The sequence below is a fragment of the Cetorhinus maximus genome, chromosome 7, assembly GCF_964194155.1.
Source record: "Cetorhinus maximus chromosome 7, sCetMax3.hap1.1, whole genome shotgun sequence".
Lineage (NCBI taxonomy): Eukaryota > Metazoa > Chordata > Chondrichthyes > Lamniformes > Cetorhinidae > Cetorhinus > Cetorhinus maximus.
The window spans coordinates 37,637,988-37,655,734 of record NC_135885.1 but is presented as its reverse complement, the minus strand read 5'-3'; the positions used below and the strand labels follow the sequence as shown (position 1 = coordinate 37,655,734).

Here is a 17,747-nt window from a genome sequence, read left to right as displayed (position 1 = left end):
ACGGTTAGGAGGAAAGGAGCAATATTAAAACCCTCTTGAAGAAAAATGACCATTTTCCAACAGCGTTTTTGACATATAGATCCACTCCACTACAATGTGGATTAGCCCCATCAGAGCAGCTGATGGCAGAAATCCCTGTACTCAATTTACTGCCAAAGAAATTAATCCCAGAGTTGGCAGTCAAGGACAGAAGGTTCAGGACCGTGAACAGTCCTATTGACAGCAACAAGCTTCCGCTTACAGTAGGAGGTACGGTACTAGAAACCTGCCCAGGCTAAACAGAGGTGACAAGGTTTGGATCAGGGACCTTGACAGAGAAGGCGTCATTGTTCTGAGGGATGAAGATCAACAGCAGTTTACTTGATACATACCCCAGAAGGCACAATCAAACGGAATAGGAAAACTCTTCTCCTCATTCCTCTTGGCGAACCTCCTATCATACATTTGAACCAGGTGTAGAAACCCAAATAATTGCAACACCAAGTGCTACAACTTCAACTCCAGACCAACCAAGTCACTCCAAAGCAGTTGAGAGTACCACTCCTCCAAACTTGAAAAGAACAAGATCTGGAAGAGTCGTAAAGCCTTCAGACCGTCTGGATCTGTAAAGTCAGAGACTTGGGAGGGAGAAGGAGTAACTTGTAAGCATTATTGTAAATACATTTATGTAAGGATTTGTGGAGTATATATTATATATATATGTTCAACCATACAAGCCCCTAGACTTCTTCATGAGACAACATACAACCTTACAACAGATAGCAGGTAAGTGGGTGAGGGGGTTGGGTGGCAGGTGGGTGGGTGAGAGGGTAAGCTGGCTGGTTCATTCAAATGTTTGATAGGAGGTTCGCCAAGAGGAATGACGAGAAGAGTTCTCCTGTTCCGTTTGATTGTGCCTTCTGGGGTATGTATCAAGTAAACTGCTGTTGATCTTCATCCCTCAGGACAATGACACCTTCTTTATCAAGGTCCCTGATCCAAACCTGTGGGGGTAGGGTGGCAGGTGAGTGGGTGAGGGGGTAGGTGGTTGGGGGAGTAGTCAAGTGGTTAGGAGTGTAGTCAGGTGGTTGAGAAGGTAGTTGGGTTGGGGGATAGTCAGGGGTCAGGATGTATTTGGTGGGGGGAATCGGGAGGGTAATCAGGTGGTCCAGTGGGGGGGTGAGGGGGTAGTTGGGTGGTCGAAGGGGGGTTAGTCAGTGGTGAAGGGGGGCGTGGGGGTGTCCAGTGGGAAGTTGGGGGTCAGTAGTATAGTATATATACCCAGGAATTAAAACTGGTTTTAATCCTTCTAATCTTTTCCTGAGTATCTACTCTGGTAAGTGAGTTGGAATCATCAAAGTCCCTGACTCTAACAGAGTTTCAGAGGGGTTTCAGATGGCAGGGAATTGCCCATCGGAAGTCCAAACTTCCCGGGAAATTCCTGCATAGTCAGTGCGTAGGGACTTCCAAGGGGTCTACCAGCACAGCTTGGGGTTACCTCTGGGATACAATCATCCGGAAATCTGAAGCTCTGGCCAAAATTTCTATGTAAATAGTAAGATTAGTGCATGAAAAGAAAAAAATTACAAATATTGGAAGTCTTAAATTAAAACAGAAATTCTGCAAATGCACAGCTGTATCATCACATCCGTTAGTAGATAATTGTGTAAGTTGGTACTGAATATGTAAAACTACTTAAATAGAAAAACACGTTTTTAAAATTGGAGATCCTTGACTTTTTTGTGATGAATGAAGTTCCTGATAGACTAGTTAGTGCAGGCACCTTTCTTGAATTATGGTGGTGTGACCCAGAGACAAAGACAAATTTAGTTTAGTCCTCTGGCCTGTCCATTATGGATTACTACCACTGCATGCTGCTGGAATCTAGCCCAACTTGGAGTGCTAATGAATTTAAGATCTGACCTGTTTTTTCAAGATTTGCAGTTTCACAAAGGTTTTGTTTGAATGTTTTACAAATGGAAACTTCCAATGGACTCCACCTCCTTTCCCAAAAATGTGGATAATACTTATAATACCAAATTGTACTGCAGGACTGAATTTTGTTGGGGCAGTGAGGGCCCTGGCAACAGGCCAGAAAGACGGAGGCAACCCGACTAATTGGAGGACCAGCAGTTCTTCAGTCCCTGCAGCGTCATTGGGTGTGGTGGCTACTGCCTGGATGGTTGGTGGGTGTGGCCAAAATGAACTGCTCTCTGAGGCCCAATTGCTGCTGAAAAAAACTTGTCAAAAGGTCGGTGTTCGCTTTTCTTGGTAGAAACCCTGCCTTTTCATCAACTCCCCCAATGCTCAACTCCTGTTCCCCCACCCTACCTGCTCAACAACTGAAGCCTCTTTCCACCCAGCTCAGCAACTGAAACCTCACCCCCCCCCACCCCCAACCCCACCTGCTTTACAACTGAAGCTTTACTCACCACGCAGCAACTGAAGCTACCCCCGCAATAGCTGACCTTCCCCTACTCAACAACTAAACACTTCCCCCAACCCCGCTCAACAACTGAAGCCTCCCCCAACCCCAGCCCCACCCTGCTCAATGGGTCTTGTACCCCACCCCCAAATTTTCACTTTGGGTTCACACAATGTCTGAGGCATTAAAATTGGGTAACACTAGGATAAAGTTTAGGAAGCACTGATCGAGGCAATAGTGACAATAATCCAATATAGTTTAAAATGATCATAGAGAAGGGCATAATTTAATAGATTGGATTAAAGCTAATTTTGAGGGGCTGAGATTAGAACTCAGTAAGATAAAATGGGTAACCGTATTGGAAAACAATGATGTCGAACAACAATGGGAAACATTTAAAAAGGTGCTCAATAGAATGCAAGAAAAATATATTTCACTAAAAGGAAAGAGCAAACTGAACATCAGTGGGACTCCATGGAAGAATAAAGACATAAGGGCACAACTTAGTGTTAGAACGGAGGCATACATTCAATACATAGAGAGCAGAAGAGTGCATGGTCAGAGAACGTATGAAGAGATTAGGTCGAATTCAAAAAATAATTAGGAAGGCAAAGAGGAACAATGAAATTAAATTATCAAAGAACATAAAACAAAATAGTGAAATATTTTACAGGAACATTATTAAAAAGGTGGGTTGCGATGGGAAAAGGACCCTTGAGGGACACACAGATAATGATACAGAGATAGCAAAAATATTGAATAATTATTTCACTTTGGTATTCACCAAGGAGATAGAACAGATAGACATGACACTGAATCATAAGATGAGTAATAAGATAGTTCATTTAAAATAAAATAAGTTCATTTAAAAAGAAAAAAAGGGATGTGAAGGCATCAGAGAGTGCAGAAAAGATTCATGAGAATAGTCCAAATGATGAAGAACTTCAGTTATGTAGATAGTTTGGAGAAGTTGAAGAGAAGGTTGGGAGGAGATTTTTTTATTTCTTTCATGGGATGTGAGCATTGTTGGCTAGGGCAGCATTTATTGCCTATCCCGAATTGCTCTTGAGAAGGTGATGGTGAGCTGCCTTCTTGTTCCACTGCAGTCCATGTAGTGTAGTTACACCCACAGTGCTGTTAGGGAGGGAGTTCCAGGATTTTGACCCATTAACAGTGAAGGAATGGCAATATAGTTCCAAGTCTGGGTGGTGTGTGCCTTGGAGGCAAACCTGCAGGTGGTGGTGTTCCCATGCATCTGCTGCCCTCATCCTTCTTGGTGGTAGAGGTAATAGGTGTGAAAGGTGTTGTAGAAGGAGCCTTGTTGATTTGCTGCAGTGCATCTTGTATATGGTACACACTGCTACCACTGTGTGTCAGTGACAGAGAAGGTGAATGTTGAAGGTGGTGGCTGGGGTGCCAAACAAGTGGGCTGCTTTGTCCTGGATAGTGTCAAGCTTCTTGAGTGTTGTTGGAGCTGCACTCATCCAGTCAAGTGGAGAGTATGCCATCACACTCCTGACTTGTGCCTGTACATGGTGCACAGGTTTTGGGGAGTCAGGAGGTGAGCTACTCTCTGCAGAATTCTCAGCCTCTGGCCTGCACTTGTAGCCGCAGTATTTATATCGCTGGTCCAGTTCAGTATTTGGTCAATGGCAATCCCCAGGATGTTGATAGTGAGGGATTTAGCAATGGTGATGCCATTGAATGTCAAGGGGAGATGGTTGGATTCTCACTTGTTGGAGATGGTCATTGCCTGGCACTTGTGTGGCACGAATGTAACTTGCCACTTATCAGCCCAAGCCTGAATGTTGTCCAGGTCTTGCTACATATGGACATGTCCTGCTTCAGTATCAGAGATATTCAAACTCATGAGGAATCTGGGCAGAGTAGATCATGAAAAAATGTTCCAATTTGTGGAAGGATTGAGAACAAGAGGGCACAGATTTAAGGTCATTCGCAAATGAAGCAATGGTGCCATGAGAAGAAACTTTTTCACGCAGCGAGTGGTTAGGATCTGGAATGCACTGCCTGAGAGTGTGCTGGAGGCAGTTTCAACTGAAGCGTTCAAGAGGGGATTGGGTTATTATTTGAAAATGAAGAACGTGCAGTTACGGATAGGGAGAGGTATGGGATAACCTTCCCCAATTTTATCACCTCTCGGCTGACTGTAACAAGATCATTTTTTGAGAAGGAATGTTTTAACCCTTTTGAATGCTGTGACTTTACAGAACAGACATGAATGGGCTTTCTTGTAAATCAAAAGAAAGTATAAATGTTTATTTTTACAATAACTGAAATCTAAACACAACTCACACCCATTCCCCAAATGTGCGCGCGCGCACGCACGCACGCACACACACACACACACACACACACACAAGAAAAGATGTTTTCTAGAGATGTAGCACGCACTTGGATTACTAACAGAGTAACAACATACTAACATTACTAACAGAGTTACAGTCCTTAAAACAGCAATTTGACACCTTACAGGCCTGAGTGGCCTCCTTCCGTGCTGTAACAATTCTGTGATTGGCAGCCACATTGTTAGGGCTTGTAATTTACTAGCCCTAAAATCTGAGCAGTTTTAATTTGTATCTATCATGCAAATACAGCAACTTTACAATAATGGAAACAGCAAAATGCCGTTTCTGTGCCGTTAATAGCACACCGGCACAACTCGGACATTAGTTTTTGAATCTTTGCGTTCATCTGCCTCTTGCCTGAAATTGCTTCAAAATTTATAAATAACAACAAGCAGCATTTTGGTATGCTGATGGCAAACCTACCCATGGTATTCTGGGGTGGTTTGTACGCTATCATTTTAAAGGAAGAAGTGCAATGACCTGGAGATAGATGATGCATTCTGAGAGGAGCAGTATTGGAAATACAGCTCGCATTGATGCTGTCGCAGTATGATTTATGTGGCTGTATAAACGTTATGATTAAATTGGTTGTTTGAGCACTAAGATAATTTATTAATGTGAAACAAGATGTTATTTTCCCCTTTAAATTGAGTCATGTTGTATGATAATTAAACGAGTAAGATTTTTATACCTGTCTGGAAAATATTTTTTGATCACTGACTGCATCCAACGATTGCTTGATATTTAAAATAGCGAACTGACTGGCAGTGCGTGTTTTAATGAGCCGAAGATATTTACCGTACGGGTTAAGTAACAGAAAAAAGCCAAGCTTAACGCCGTGTGCTACTGATTCGCATGCGTTCTCCCCCGGGATTGGGCTGGCTGATGAGTTTTTTTTAACGTCACTGCAATCAGATATATGGGTGCAGTTCTGCTTTACCGCAGCATGATGCGGCTGAATATATTTCAGTGCACTCTGCTTGAAGAATAGATCAAACGCTGCACGTTGCGAGTGTTCACTAAGAGGTTATTTATTTTTCGGCATAGAAAGGATATCAGAACCGGTTAAATTCCCGTGACTGCAGAAAAGCTTTCACCGTCTTTTCAGTGTGGTTCCAAGTCGGAGCTCTGTTTGCGTGTGGAAGCGCATGCATTCAATGGATCAACGCAGCACTTTCCCCTTTTTTTCATAGATTTAAGTCTGTCAGACAGCAAAGCAATGAACAGGACACCTCAAACACCATTGAAGGACCCATTCTAATAGTATTTGTCTAGCAAGTGTTTTGAGCAAACATACAAAGAATGCATGTTGAAAAAGAGCAAACCTCAACATCTCAGACCACCGATAAACACCAGCCATTGACAGACGGAATACGGAGAAGATAGAAACTACACAAGACATCAAGAAACCAACTAAAGATATCTGTGCTCTTTTGAAAGCTAAGGACAAGGATAAGAGTCTACTGTATAAAGATCTTTTGTGTCTCCTAACCTGCTGTTTGAGTTACTGGTTGTGAACGGTACCTGCCATTGCTGTTTAGTATCACAGTAGCTTCTTTGTACATTGCTGATATGGCCAGCCAGCAAGATTCAGGCTTCTTTGAGATCAGCATCAAGTCATTGCTGAAATCCTGGAGCAATAGTAAGTAAACACCGACCATAGTGTGTTTTTCTACTGGACACAGTATTTTTTATGGATAGTGATTTTGATTTATATATGCCATTGTTGCACATCATATTGTGTTTTTGTTGTTTCCAGCTGCAACTTGAAATCAAAATGTCATAGATTTAAATATTTCCCATTTGTAGAGGAATTAAGCAAGATTTGTTTTGATTGAATTCCCTCATCAAACTGCTTTTAGGCCTACATTGTACTGCAATCTCGAGAAGCATTTCCTGCCTTTATTTAATTGTGTTTAGTCTTCATGGGGAAAAAAAGTCCCTGCATTAAAAAAATAGCAAGCAGGAGGGTGGGACTCAATGCTGCTTGTTTTTGCTTATTAGAACTGCGTAGTTCTGGTAGGCAACAGTTTTACATTATCTATATAATATATAACGATAATGTATGTTAACCACCACATTTAACTATAAAATAACAGGCGGCCGAGCCACTCATTTCACGTGGCTGTGTTGGATTTTTTTTGTCATTAAAAGATAATTTGGGTAGGATTTATATATCCCATAGATTTAGGTAGTAGTAGCAATGCTTTTGCCTTGAATATTTGTTTATTTTGAATAAATGCAGGCATATTTTAGAATTAATTTATCATACATATCAGATATTAACATTTCATTGCTTTAGAAAAACAAAAATTAATATGGAGAGTTTACATAAGAGTATACACAATTTGCCACAGAATAATCAGATAATGATCGACTTGTTATATATTGTATTACACAAAATTAGTAAACAAAAATGTGAATTTGATAATTAACATTAGTAAGCATTAAGTGTCATAGTTTTACCTCTGGACCCTGATTTTGGAATTGTTTGCTTTCTTTCAGACCTCTTTCATGTTTGTGCCCTTCAAAATATTTTAATATGTTGCACAATTGAGAGCTACTGTGATAATTTAGAATGGTCTAAACTGATGCTATAAAAGATGAGTGCAGTCAAAGATATTGATGTGAATGTGCTATGCTGTTTGCAGTCCCAGTAACTATATTTTTAGAAAATGTTAGGGTCTTTGTATAAAACCTTTGATTTTATATTTTACATTCTACCCTCTGTATAGGGTCTTTGTATAAAACCTTTGATTTTATGTTTTACATTCTACCCTCTGTAAACTTGTCATCATCCAAAACTCTGCTGCCTGTGTCCTAACTCGCAAGTCCTGTTTCCCTGTCAATCCTGTGCTCACTGACCTACATTGGCTCCCAGTTAAGTAATGTCTTGAAAACAAGGATGAGAATTTTAATATCAAATCCCTCCATGGCTTTGCCCCTCCTTACCTGTGCAATCTCTTCCAACCTTATAACCCTGAGATATCTGCGCTCCTTTAATTTTGGCCTCTTCAGCATTCTCAATCACACTTGCTCCACCATTGGTGACCATGCCTTCAGTTGCCTAGGCCCCAACCTCTGAAGTTCCCTCCGTATATCTGTCTCTCTACCTTGCTTTCCTCCTTTAAGACACTTTTTAAAACCTAACTCTTTGACCGAGCTTTTGGTCTTTGATCTAATAGTTCCTTGCATGGCTCAGTGTCATACTTTGTTTTATAGTGCTCCTGTGAAGTGCCTTGGGATGATTCATTGTGTTAAAGGCATATATTTATAAGTAAATATAAATATAAGTTGCTGTTATCATGCAAAACTGTATTTACATCATTGCTTGATTTTGAATCCCTTGTAGACCGTTTGTTGACATAATTCATAGCCATTAAACAATAACATAACAATTAAAAGGCCTTTATTCATTTGAAGAAGCAGACCTTTAAGATCTAGCATTACAGTCCACTAATTTTTTTTAATTCAAAGTTGTTGATTTGATTTTGTTTGAGCAGAGGGAAAGGTAAGTGCTATTTTGATTACATAGAATTACAGAGAATATACAGCAGCAAAACAGTGCATTCATCCCAACCAGTCCGTTTTGGAGTTCATGCTCCACTGGAGACTCCTTCTATCTTTCTTTTATCTCACTTTCTTATGCAGCATAACCTACTATTCCTTTCTGTCATTAGCTTATCCAGCTCCATTTAAATGCATCTACACTTTTTGCTACAGCCACTCCCTGAGGCAGCAAGTCCCACATTCTTACCAACTCTCTGGGTAAAGAGATTTCTTCTGAATTCTCTATTTGATTTCTTGGTGACTATCTTAAAGTGATGATCTCTAGTTTTGCTCTTACCCACAAGTGGAAACTCTTTCTCTCTCTCTCTCTTTCTTTCTCTCTCTCTCTCTCTTTGTACTCTGTCAAAGCCTTTCAGAATTTTAATGACCTCTGTTAGGTCATCCCTGAGCCATCTCTTTTCAAGACCCAGCCTGTTCATCCTTTCCTGATGGTGTAACATCAAAGTTCTGGTATCATCCATGTGAATCTATTCTTCATCCTCTCCAGTGCCTCGACATCCTATTTGTTATCTGATGACCAGGATTGTATACAGTACTCCAAGCATGATCTAATCAAGGTTCAGTACAAGTTTCGTATAACTTTTCTATTTTTCAAATCTATCCCTCTCAAAATAAACTAAGTGCATGCTTTTCTTAATGGCCTTATTAGTCTACAGTGTTACTTTTAGTGATTTGTGTATTTGCAGACCCAGATCATGTACCCAATTTAGATCTCTATTTTTCAAATAATATATGCAGCCCATGATGACGGCTGTGGTGGTGGGGGTGGGATGACTTCAAGAAATGTAGGAATAGATGCATTGGGCCAGTTTTCTGCTGGCTACTTATCTGATGGGTGAGATGGTCCCGATGCCGGCAACCCATGTATCTAAAGTGGGAAATCAATTAAGGTAGCTATGAAGGATCAATTTTCAGTGTTTTTTTTTTCCCAATACAAAGGCAAGTTTGCCAGCATCGCACAGGCCTTCCTCTATGTCAGCATCCCATTGCTTGGGCGGCCAGCAGCCTTCACAGTGTCAGAGTAAGCAGCAAGAACGGCAGGTGCCATCATTATCAGAGAAGCGGCTGGCACTGCAGCAGACCCAGCACTATCTTAGATATTAGTCTCCAGGCACCTGAACAACTCAGAGGAGGTGGGTGCACAGTGGGAGGTCGGAGCTGCATGAGACGTCAAGGCTTTTTATTGTACACCTGCAAGAAATGGCAAGGCTGTTGCATAGCTTTCCATAGTGTGAGGATTGCCTGGAGGTTATCCTGAAATACCTGATTCAAATCAAATAATCATGTTTAAATAACAACTTTTATAGCACCCTTAATGTAGTAAAACGTTCCAAGGCATTTCACATGAGTATCATAAAGAAAAATTTGACACCAAGCCATATAAGGTGATATTAGGGCAGGTGGCCAAAAACTTGTTCAATAAGGTAAATTTAAAGGAGGACCTTTAAAGGAAGAAAGAGAAGTAGAGAGGTGGGGGAAGTGTAGTGGGAGAATTCCAGAGCTTAGGGCCTAGGCAGCTGAAGGCACAGCCAACAATATTGGAGCAATTAAAACCAGGGATGCTCAAGAAGGCCAGAATTAGATAAGCACAGATATCTTAGAGGGTTATGGGGCTGGAGGATATTACAAAGATAGGGAAAAGCATTGCTATGAAGAGATTTCAAAACAAGGATTTTAAAATTGACACATTATGTGACCAGGAAACAGCTTGATGTGAGTAACTACATGGGCAGCAGCGTTTTTAATGACCTCAAGTTTATGTTAAAGCCAAAAGGATGCTATATCTTTCCTGATCAGTGTAATGTATTTTTTCTTCAAGTTGTAGATTTTACTTTTAAAAAGCTATAAATGTTTAGTTATTTATTTTATAATGAATAACCAACATTCAGAACTTTTAAAAAGTGCTTAATATTATTAAGGGGAACTGGATGGTGGAGTTGATTGGTATGCTCACCAACTTCATCTGATAGGTTAAAGAGCCTCCTTTCCTCTAGCTATATATGTCTTTTTTTTCAAATTGGTCCAGGCAGATGTAACCCAGCTCTTAATTGGTGCTTTCTCCAGATGAAAATGTACATAATACAATGCAAATTTGTGCAGTATTGGTAGTCCCACTTAGATAAGCAGAATGCCTGATAGATATCCAGAAGGCTTTTGATTTGAAGTGCCACATCAAAGGTTATTGCAGAAAATAAAAGCTCATTGTGTAGGGGGTAACATTGGCATGAATAGAAGATTGGCTAGCTAACAGGAAGCAGAGCGTTGGCTTAAATGGGTCTTTTTCTGATTGGCAGGTTGTGATGAGTGATGTGCCATAGGGACAAGTGCTGGGGCCTCAACGTTTTACAATTTATATAAATAACTTGGATGAAGGGACCGAAGGAATGGTTCCTAAATTAGCTGACGACACAAAGATAGGTAGGAAAATAAATTGTGAAGAGGACGTAAGAAGGCTATAAAGTGACACAGATAGGTTAAGTGAGTGGGCAAAGATCTGGCAAATGGAGTATAATGTGGGCAAATGTGGAATTGTTCATTTTGGCAGGAAGAATAAAAAAGAAGCGTATCATCTTAATTGTGAGAGATTTCAGAGCTCTGAGATCCAGAGGGATCTGCATGAATCACAGAAGGTTAATATACAAGTACAGCAGGTAATTAGGAAAGCTGATAGAATGTTATCATTTATTGTGAGGGGAATTGATTACAAAAAAAAGGGAGGTTATGCTTCAGTTGTATGGGGCACTGGTGAGACCACATCTGGAGTACCGTGTACAGTACTGATCTCCTTATTTAAAGAAAGATGTAAACGTGTTAGACGTAGTTCAGAGAAGGTTTACTAGACTAATACCAGGAATAGGCAGGTTGTCTTAGGCTGCACAGGTTAGGCTTGTATTCACTGGAGTTTAGAAGAGTAAGAGGCGACTTAATTGAAACCTTCAAGATCCTGAGGGTTCTTGACAGGGTGGATGTAGAGAGGATGTTTCCTCTTATGGGAGAATCTAAAACTAGGGGTCACAGTTTAAAAATAAGGGATCACTCCTTTAAGATAGAGATGAGGAGAAATTTCTTCTGAGGGTAGTGAGTCTTTGGAACTCTGTTCCTCAAAAGGCAGTGGAAGCAGTGTCTTTCGATATTTTTAAGGCAGAGCTTGTTAGATTCCTGATTAACAAGGTGGTGAAAGGTTATTGGGGATAACCAGGAACATGGGATTGAGGTTACATTCCGATCAGCCATGATCTTATTGAATGGCGGAGCTGACTCAAGAGGCCGCGTGGCCTACTCCTGCTCCTAATTCGTATGTTCGTATGTAAAGGAAATGCACGTGGTCAGTTGTCCATAATGCCACGTTAAGGGCAGAGTGAGAGGGGTTTTGCACTGGATGCGGCAGTTTTATATATAAATAGTGTTTTGGTTATTCCCTTGTGAAGCACTTTGGGATTTCTTCTGCAATAAAAACATGTAAATGCAAATTGCTGTTTGATGTTGACACCAAGTGACTAAACAAAAATTGTTTAATTTGCCACCACTGCCTTTCTTTATTGTAAGAGTATTTGTCAGAGGTGAAGATTCTTTGGTATCAGCGGCATGTAGGAGTTCAATGTGAGGGCAGATTTGTGGTTGATGCTGGAGAAAGTTCCATCTAGGAGGCCTAGAGTTCCAGACACTCTTCTACCAGGAATATGAACAGATGTGAATTAATTGACAGCCCTCCATTTCAGGGAATGATCTTCCAATCATTTCTTATTTACACTCAATTCTTCATGGATCTAGCACTGAAGTAATGATTCCATCCTGAGCTGGACCCTGAAGATCTCATTTCATAACAGGTTTTGAGATTTTGAAACTTTAAATGTCAGGGTAGCGATGTGGAAAATAAATTAGCCAAACTGCACACTATAAAAAAAATTACATATTGGATCTAAATGGGTATTCTTCATTAGAATTATCATGCCAAACGCTACAAGTTTTAAAGCTGAAACCTAGGATCAGTTGATGACTGCAGTAAATATTTGCCATGCTCAATCTAACTATGGTAGACTGAGAGTCAAAAACATGTTGACCAAAATAGCATAAGAAGCCATAAAATGTAGAAAATATTGCATTGAAAGTGGCTGCAGTTGGTTGTCTGGCCATGACGATGATAAAATTTAGAAGTGGGTCAAGTGGAATAAAATGCACTGCATGTTTAATTTTTAAAAAGCAGTAGATGTGATTGGTAATGTGATAATATAATCAAATTGCAGGTATCATCATTGTACTCTTCTTTGTTTATACACAAGATGATCTTGCAAACTACTTTTGCTTGATTTCGCTTACCTTTTCACTGGTGTGGCAGTGTAATAGCATCATAATTTTTGACAAAGCAGGTTCTGCCAAGCTTGCTGCACAGGAAGTAGCTTGAATAGTATATTTGTTTCTCCCTGTAGGAAAGTACTGACGTTTTATAGAAAATATAGGGCTGGCTTTTCAACTCGGCATGTGGGTGCGCGTCTGACACGCATGAGCGTGAAAAGCGTGCGATATTTAGGTCGGTGGGCGCAGCAGGAGTTGGCAGTGCACCCGCCGACAATTAAGAGGGCTGTTAAGCCCATTAATCAATTAATTAAATAGAATTTCTCCCTGCCCGTCCAACCTTACAGTTGGCAGGCAGGCGAATAGGCCAAGAGGCCTTTGGATTTTTGTGGAAACCTCACTCGCAGGTGGGATGAGGTTTCCGATGTTAATTAAAAATAAAATAATTTTTAGAATTCATTTTCGGCATGTCCCTGCTCATGTGACATGTTTTCCTATTATCTGAAAACTTTATTCTTTATGCGAAAAATCTCCAGCCCCCTGAGACAGCTCTGTGCCTTCAGGGAACTTTCACTTACCGCACTTGCGCACATGCGCTGACTTCCACACTCGCCCTTCTCTCTCTCTCGCTCTCTATCGCTCTCCCCCCCCCCCCCCCACCACCACCACCACCACCACCACCACCACTCCAAGGCAATGCTGAGCGTTTCAGCATGTGATTCACATTGGCTGGCCATTAATTGGCTGGGGCCCGATTGTGGGCGGTGGACCATTGTGCGGCCGCTCCCGGGCCCACCCGCCCAATGAGAGGAAAATCCTCCACATAAATTTTACATAAACATTGTGAATGGTATGATCACCTTTCTGAATTTTACTTTATAAGAGTATCATATATTTCCTGTTGTGGTTTTAAAGGAACTTGCCCCAAATTTCATTATAATGAAGGACAGCAAACTGATTATAACAGCTGAGTACTTAGTTTTTTGTTGAGCACGTGGTTTTTTTGTTAAGCAGAGAATATGCTAGCAATAATAATCTAGTCATTTGTTGCTGAATCATGCATCATAGAACCATAAAACACTACAGCACAGCAAACAGGCCATTCGGCCCTTCTAGTCTGTGCCGAAATATTATTCCGCTAATCCCATTGACCTGCGCCCAGTTCTTAACCCTCCAGACCTCTCCCATCCATGTATCTATCCAATTTATTCTTAAAACTTAAGAGTGAGCCCGCATTTACCATGTCAGATGGCAGCTCGTTCCACACTCTCACCACTCTCTGAGTGAAGAAGTTCCCCCTAAACCTTTCCCCTTTCACCCTAAAGCCATGTCCTCTCGTGTTTATCTCTCCTAATCTAAGTGGAAAGAGCCTACTCGCATTTATTCTGTCTATACCCCTCATAATTTTGTAAACTTCTATCAAATCTCCCCTCATCCTTCTACACTCCAAGGAATAGTCCTAACCTGTTTAATCTTTCCCTGTAACTCAACTCCTTAAGACCTGGCAACATCCTAGTAAATCTTCTCTGCACTCTTTCAAACTTACTGATATCCTTCCTGTAGTTAGGCGACCAGAACTGCACGCAATACTCCAAAGTTGGCCTCACCAATGTCTTATACAACCTCACCATAACATCCCAACTCCTGTACTCAATACTTTGATTTATGAAGGCCAGTATACCAAAAGCTTTCTTTACAACCCTGTCTACCTGTGACGCCACTTTCAAGGAATTATGTGTCTGAACTCCCAGATCCCTTTGTTCCTCCGCACTCCTCAGTGCCCTACCATTTACTGTGTATGTCCTACCTTGGTTTGTCCTTCCAAAATGCAACACCTCTCACTTTTCTGCATTAAATTCCATCTGCCATTTTCTGGCCCATTTTTCCAGTTGGTCCAGATCCCTCTGCAAGCTTTGAAAGCCTTCCTCGCTGTCCACAACGCCTCCAATCTTAGTGTCATCAGCAAACTTGCTGATCCAATTTACCACATTATCATCCAAATCATTGATATAGACAACAAACAACAATGGTCCCAGCACAGATCCCTGAGGCACACCACTAGTCACAGACCTCCAGTCTGAGAAGCAATCATCCACTACCACTCTCTGTCTTCTCCCACACAGCCAATTTCGAATCCAGTTTACAACCTCTCCATGGATACCAAGTGTCTGAACCTTCTGAACTAACCTCCCATGTGGGACCTTGTCAAAGGTCTTACTAAAGTCCATGTAGACAACATCCACAGCCTTTCCTTCATCTACTTTCTTGGTAACCTCCTCGAAAAACTCTACAAGGTTCGTTAAACACAACCTACCACGCACAAAGCCATGCTGACTATCCTTAATCAGCCCTTGGCTGACCAAATAATTGTATATCTGATCTCTCAGAACACCTTCCAATAATTTACCTACTACTGATGTCAGGCTCACTGGCCTGTAATTACCTGGTTTATTTTTGGAGCCTTTTTTAAACAACGGAACAACATGAGCTACCCTCCAATCCTCCGGCACCTCACCCGTGGCTAATATAATATTAAACTTCAAATTGCACTTTAGAACACACAATCGTATATAGAATTGTGCTCCTTGGTCAACCAATTAAAATATGTACCACCGTCTTCTTTTGGCTTCTCTCATTTTACTTGGGGTCATCACAATGCTGGTTGATCATCCTGCTCCATCTCCTGTCAGTCGCCCATTCCTCTTCCAATCCTGATATATTTAAGTCTCTTGTCACTACATCTTTCTGAAGGTTTTAGGACTCCCTCTTTTTTTCTTCCAGTCCCATTTCCATTACTCCCTTCACCACATTTCCTCTCTGCCTCACAACAGAAGGCTATACATGTTCAGTTACTTGCTTCGCTGCTCCCACAATCTTCACTGACCCCCTGATGCATTTCAGCATCTACACTTCTTGGTATTGCCCAAGTTTCTGCACTATATAATTAAATTATATAACATCCCTAATCTATTGTTATGGTTTGATTTTTGTCACCGAACAACTTTAGTGTTCATGAGGATAAGGGTAGCTTCCATAATCAGATCAAGTGTTTTATGAACTGAAAGTTGCACCATTACACATGTGGACCTGAAGTTTCCTCTTTGTATGCTATCAAAATTAATTGTATTGTACTTAAGTGCTGAACTCATGGCCAATATTTTGTGATCTTTAAAAACATATCATTTGTTTGCACCCAGATACATGGTGTATCTAGGTGCAAAGATGCAGGAAAACTCCAGACCACCCTGCCTGAGTTAGTCTGCCCAGGATTAACAATTACGCAATTCACAATTCATTGTGATATTAAGCACTGGAGATGTTACAGAACACCTCTGACATTATAACACCACTGAAAGGTAAGAAATACCAAACTACAAGATCAATGAATATAAGCTAAAATGAATAGATTTATTTATGAGTACAGTAAGAAAATACATCAAAGCAATAAGATGTAGCAATATTTAAAACAATAAAGTTGGATTCAATCTACTGTAATTTTTACTGTGCAAAGTTACATTTCAATGACTCAAATAACCAATTAATGTCTCCAGTATATATTTCAGCCCAAAGACCTCTGGGGACAGAGCTGTCAGCCAGTTGAGATCAAAGACACAATTGATCAGTGACACAATGAGCACAGTATTGAATGGCAAGACTGTCCAGCAGGTGTTTTTATTCTATCAGTTTACCCAGGACCAGTTAATGCTTCAATCAAGTACAACTTATCACCTAGGTGGGGGGATTATAACTGCTAGTGAGTTTCCAGCAGAAAATCACTGGTTTGCATTAGATTCACAGCTGCTTGTGGCAGAATGAAACAACTTTCAGGCCTCCTTAATATGCTGAGAAGCGTATTAGAAATTTAAGTGACCCTTCGTCTTCCAGGACTCGGGTAAGGGTGGAGACTAGTAGGGCCCAGAAAGAGCCCAAGCCTTCTGATAACAAATGAAAGTGAAATAAACATGTATTTTGTGCTTGTTATTTGCTTCCTTGATTTTACCAGGTGGGAAAGTTGTGCAACTTCCTTACTCAGGTTGGAGTCAAAATTATAGTGAGGGCCTAATGGTGTAATCAGTCCTCATTCTGCATATTTAAAGAAGGTACTTCTGGGACCAGGGAGATGTTTTTGTCATCTGCTCATAAGAGCAAGTTAAAGTTAAAGATGGTAGGATCCAGGTAGGACAACATCCGGTAAGCCACCCAGTCAATTTTAACTGCTGCTCTGCCTGGTTTCTGCCAGGTAAGTAGGGTTAAAATTACATTGTGATTCCTGCTTCTGTACCCTGACTAATTTATACATCAAAAATCCTGGGGCCTGAATTTTACAGATAGTTGAAGTTTAGTGTTTATTTTGAAATTTGATTGGGAAAGAAATTGTAATTTTATTTTTTGTCATTTCAAGATTGTATGTCAGAAAATACACAGACCTCCCTACTTATCACATCAGTCTCTTGAAGTGTTATAGCTGTTCGCATAAATTTCATGGTATCTCAAAACTAATTAGAATAGCGTTTTTTGGGGTTCCTAATTTGGTATTCCAATGCTAACGGACATGCTTTCTACTTAAAAGATTGGCCTCTTTCACCTTTTTCATTTTCCACAATTTTTGAAAACTATTCTGAGGATAAGTGATGAGACTTATTTTTCTCAGTCACTTAGTTGTGCAGTATTTTGTCAATACTCAGTGACATTTCCAGTGAATATAATTTTATTTCTGATAACAGGATTATAGAAGACAACATAGAAAGTTGCCAATAAAATCTTGACGAGGTGCATTGAGCTAGACTTTCTACTTGCTGATTATGAATGGACACTAATTTAGTCTATTTATTATGGCAGTTGTCATGAAGATATTTGTACCTAAGTAACTGTACTTTAATATTGTATGATACACTTTTTTTGTATGTTACTTATAGGGTGGAATCTTTTGCCCTCCCCGTGGCAAGTTTGGTGATGGGCATTTAATCAGGTGGAAGCTTGGTGAGTGGGGCCCTGCCACCTTCAGGCCTCCACACAGATTAAGTCCATAGTGGAAAGGTCCATGAACGCCCTTCCTGCACAGGACCTTGGTGAGACCACACCTGGAGTATTGTATGGCAGTTTTGGTGTCCTTG

At 40.7% G+C, this 17,747-nt stretch overlaps 1 protein-coding gene across 6 annotated transcripts in view; it reads left to right on the top strand.

Annotated features, from left to right (window-relative positions):
* LOC144682720 (protein furry homolog) overlaps positions 1 to 17,747 on the top strand; it is a 520,809-nt gene that overhangs the window by 35,750 nt on the left and 467,312 nt on the right. For 2 of the 6 annotated variants that reach the window (XM_078545353.1, XM_078545352.1), the window contains exon 1: positions 5,724 to 6,412. The exons of the other annotated variants lie outside the window; for them this stretch is intronic. In XM_078545353.1, coding sequence (XP_078401479.1) covers positions 6,343 to 6,412 — 70 coding nt within the window. In that variant the 5' untranslated portion in view covers positions 5,724 to 6,342. Of the gene's footprint in view, positions 1 to 5,723; positions 6,413 to 17,747 lie in introns of those variants that run through there. 6 annotated transcript variants of the gene reach the window in all.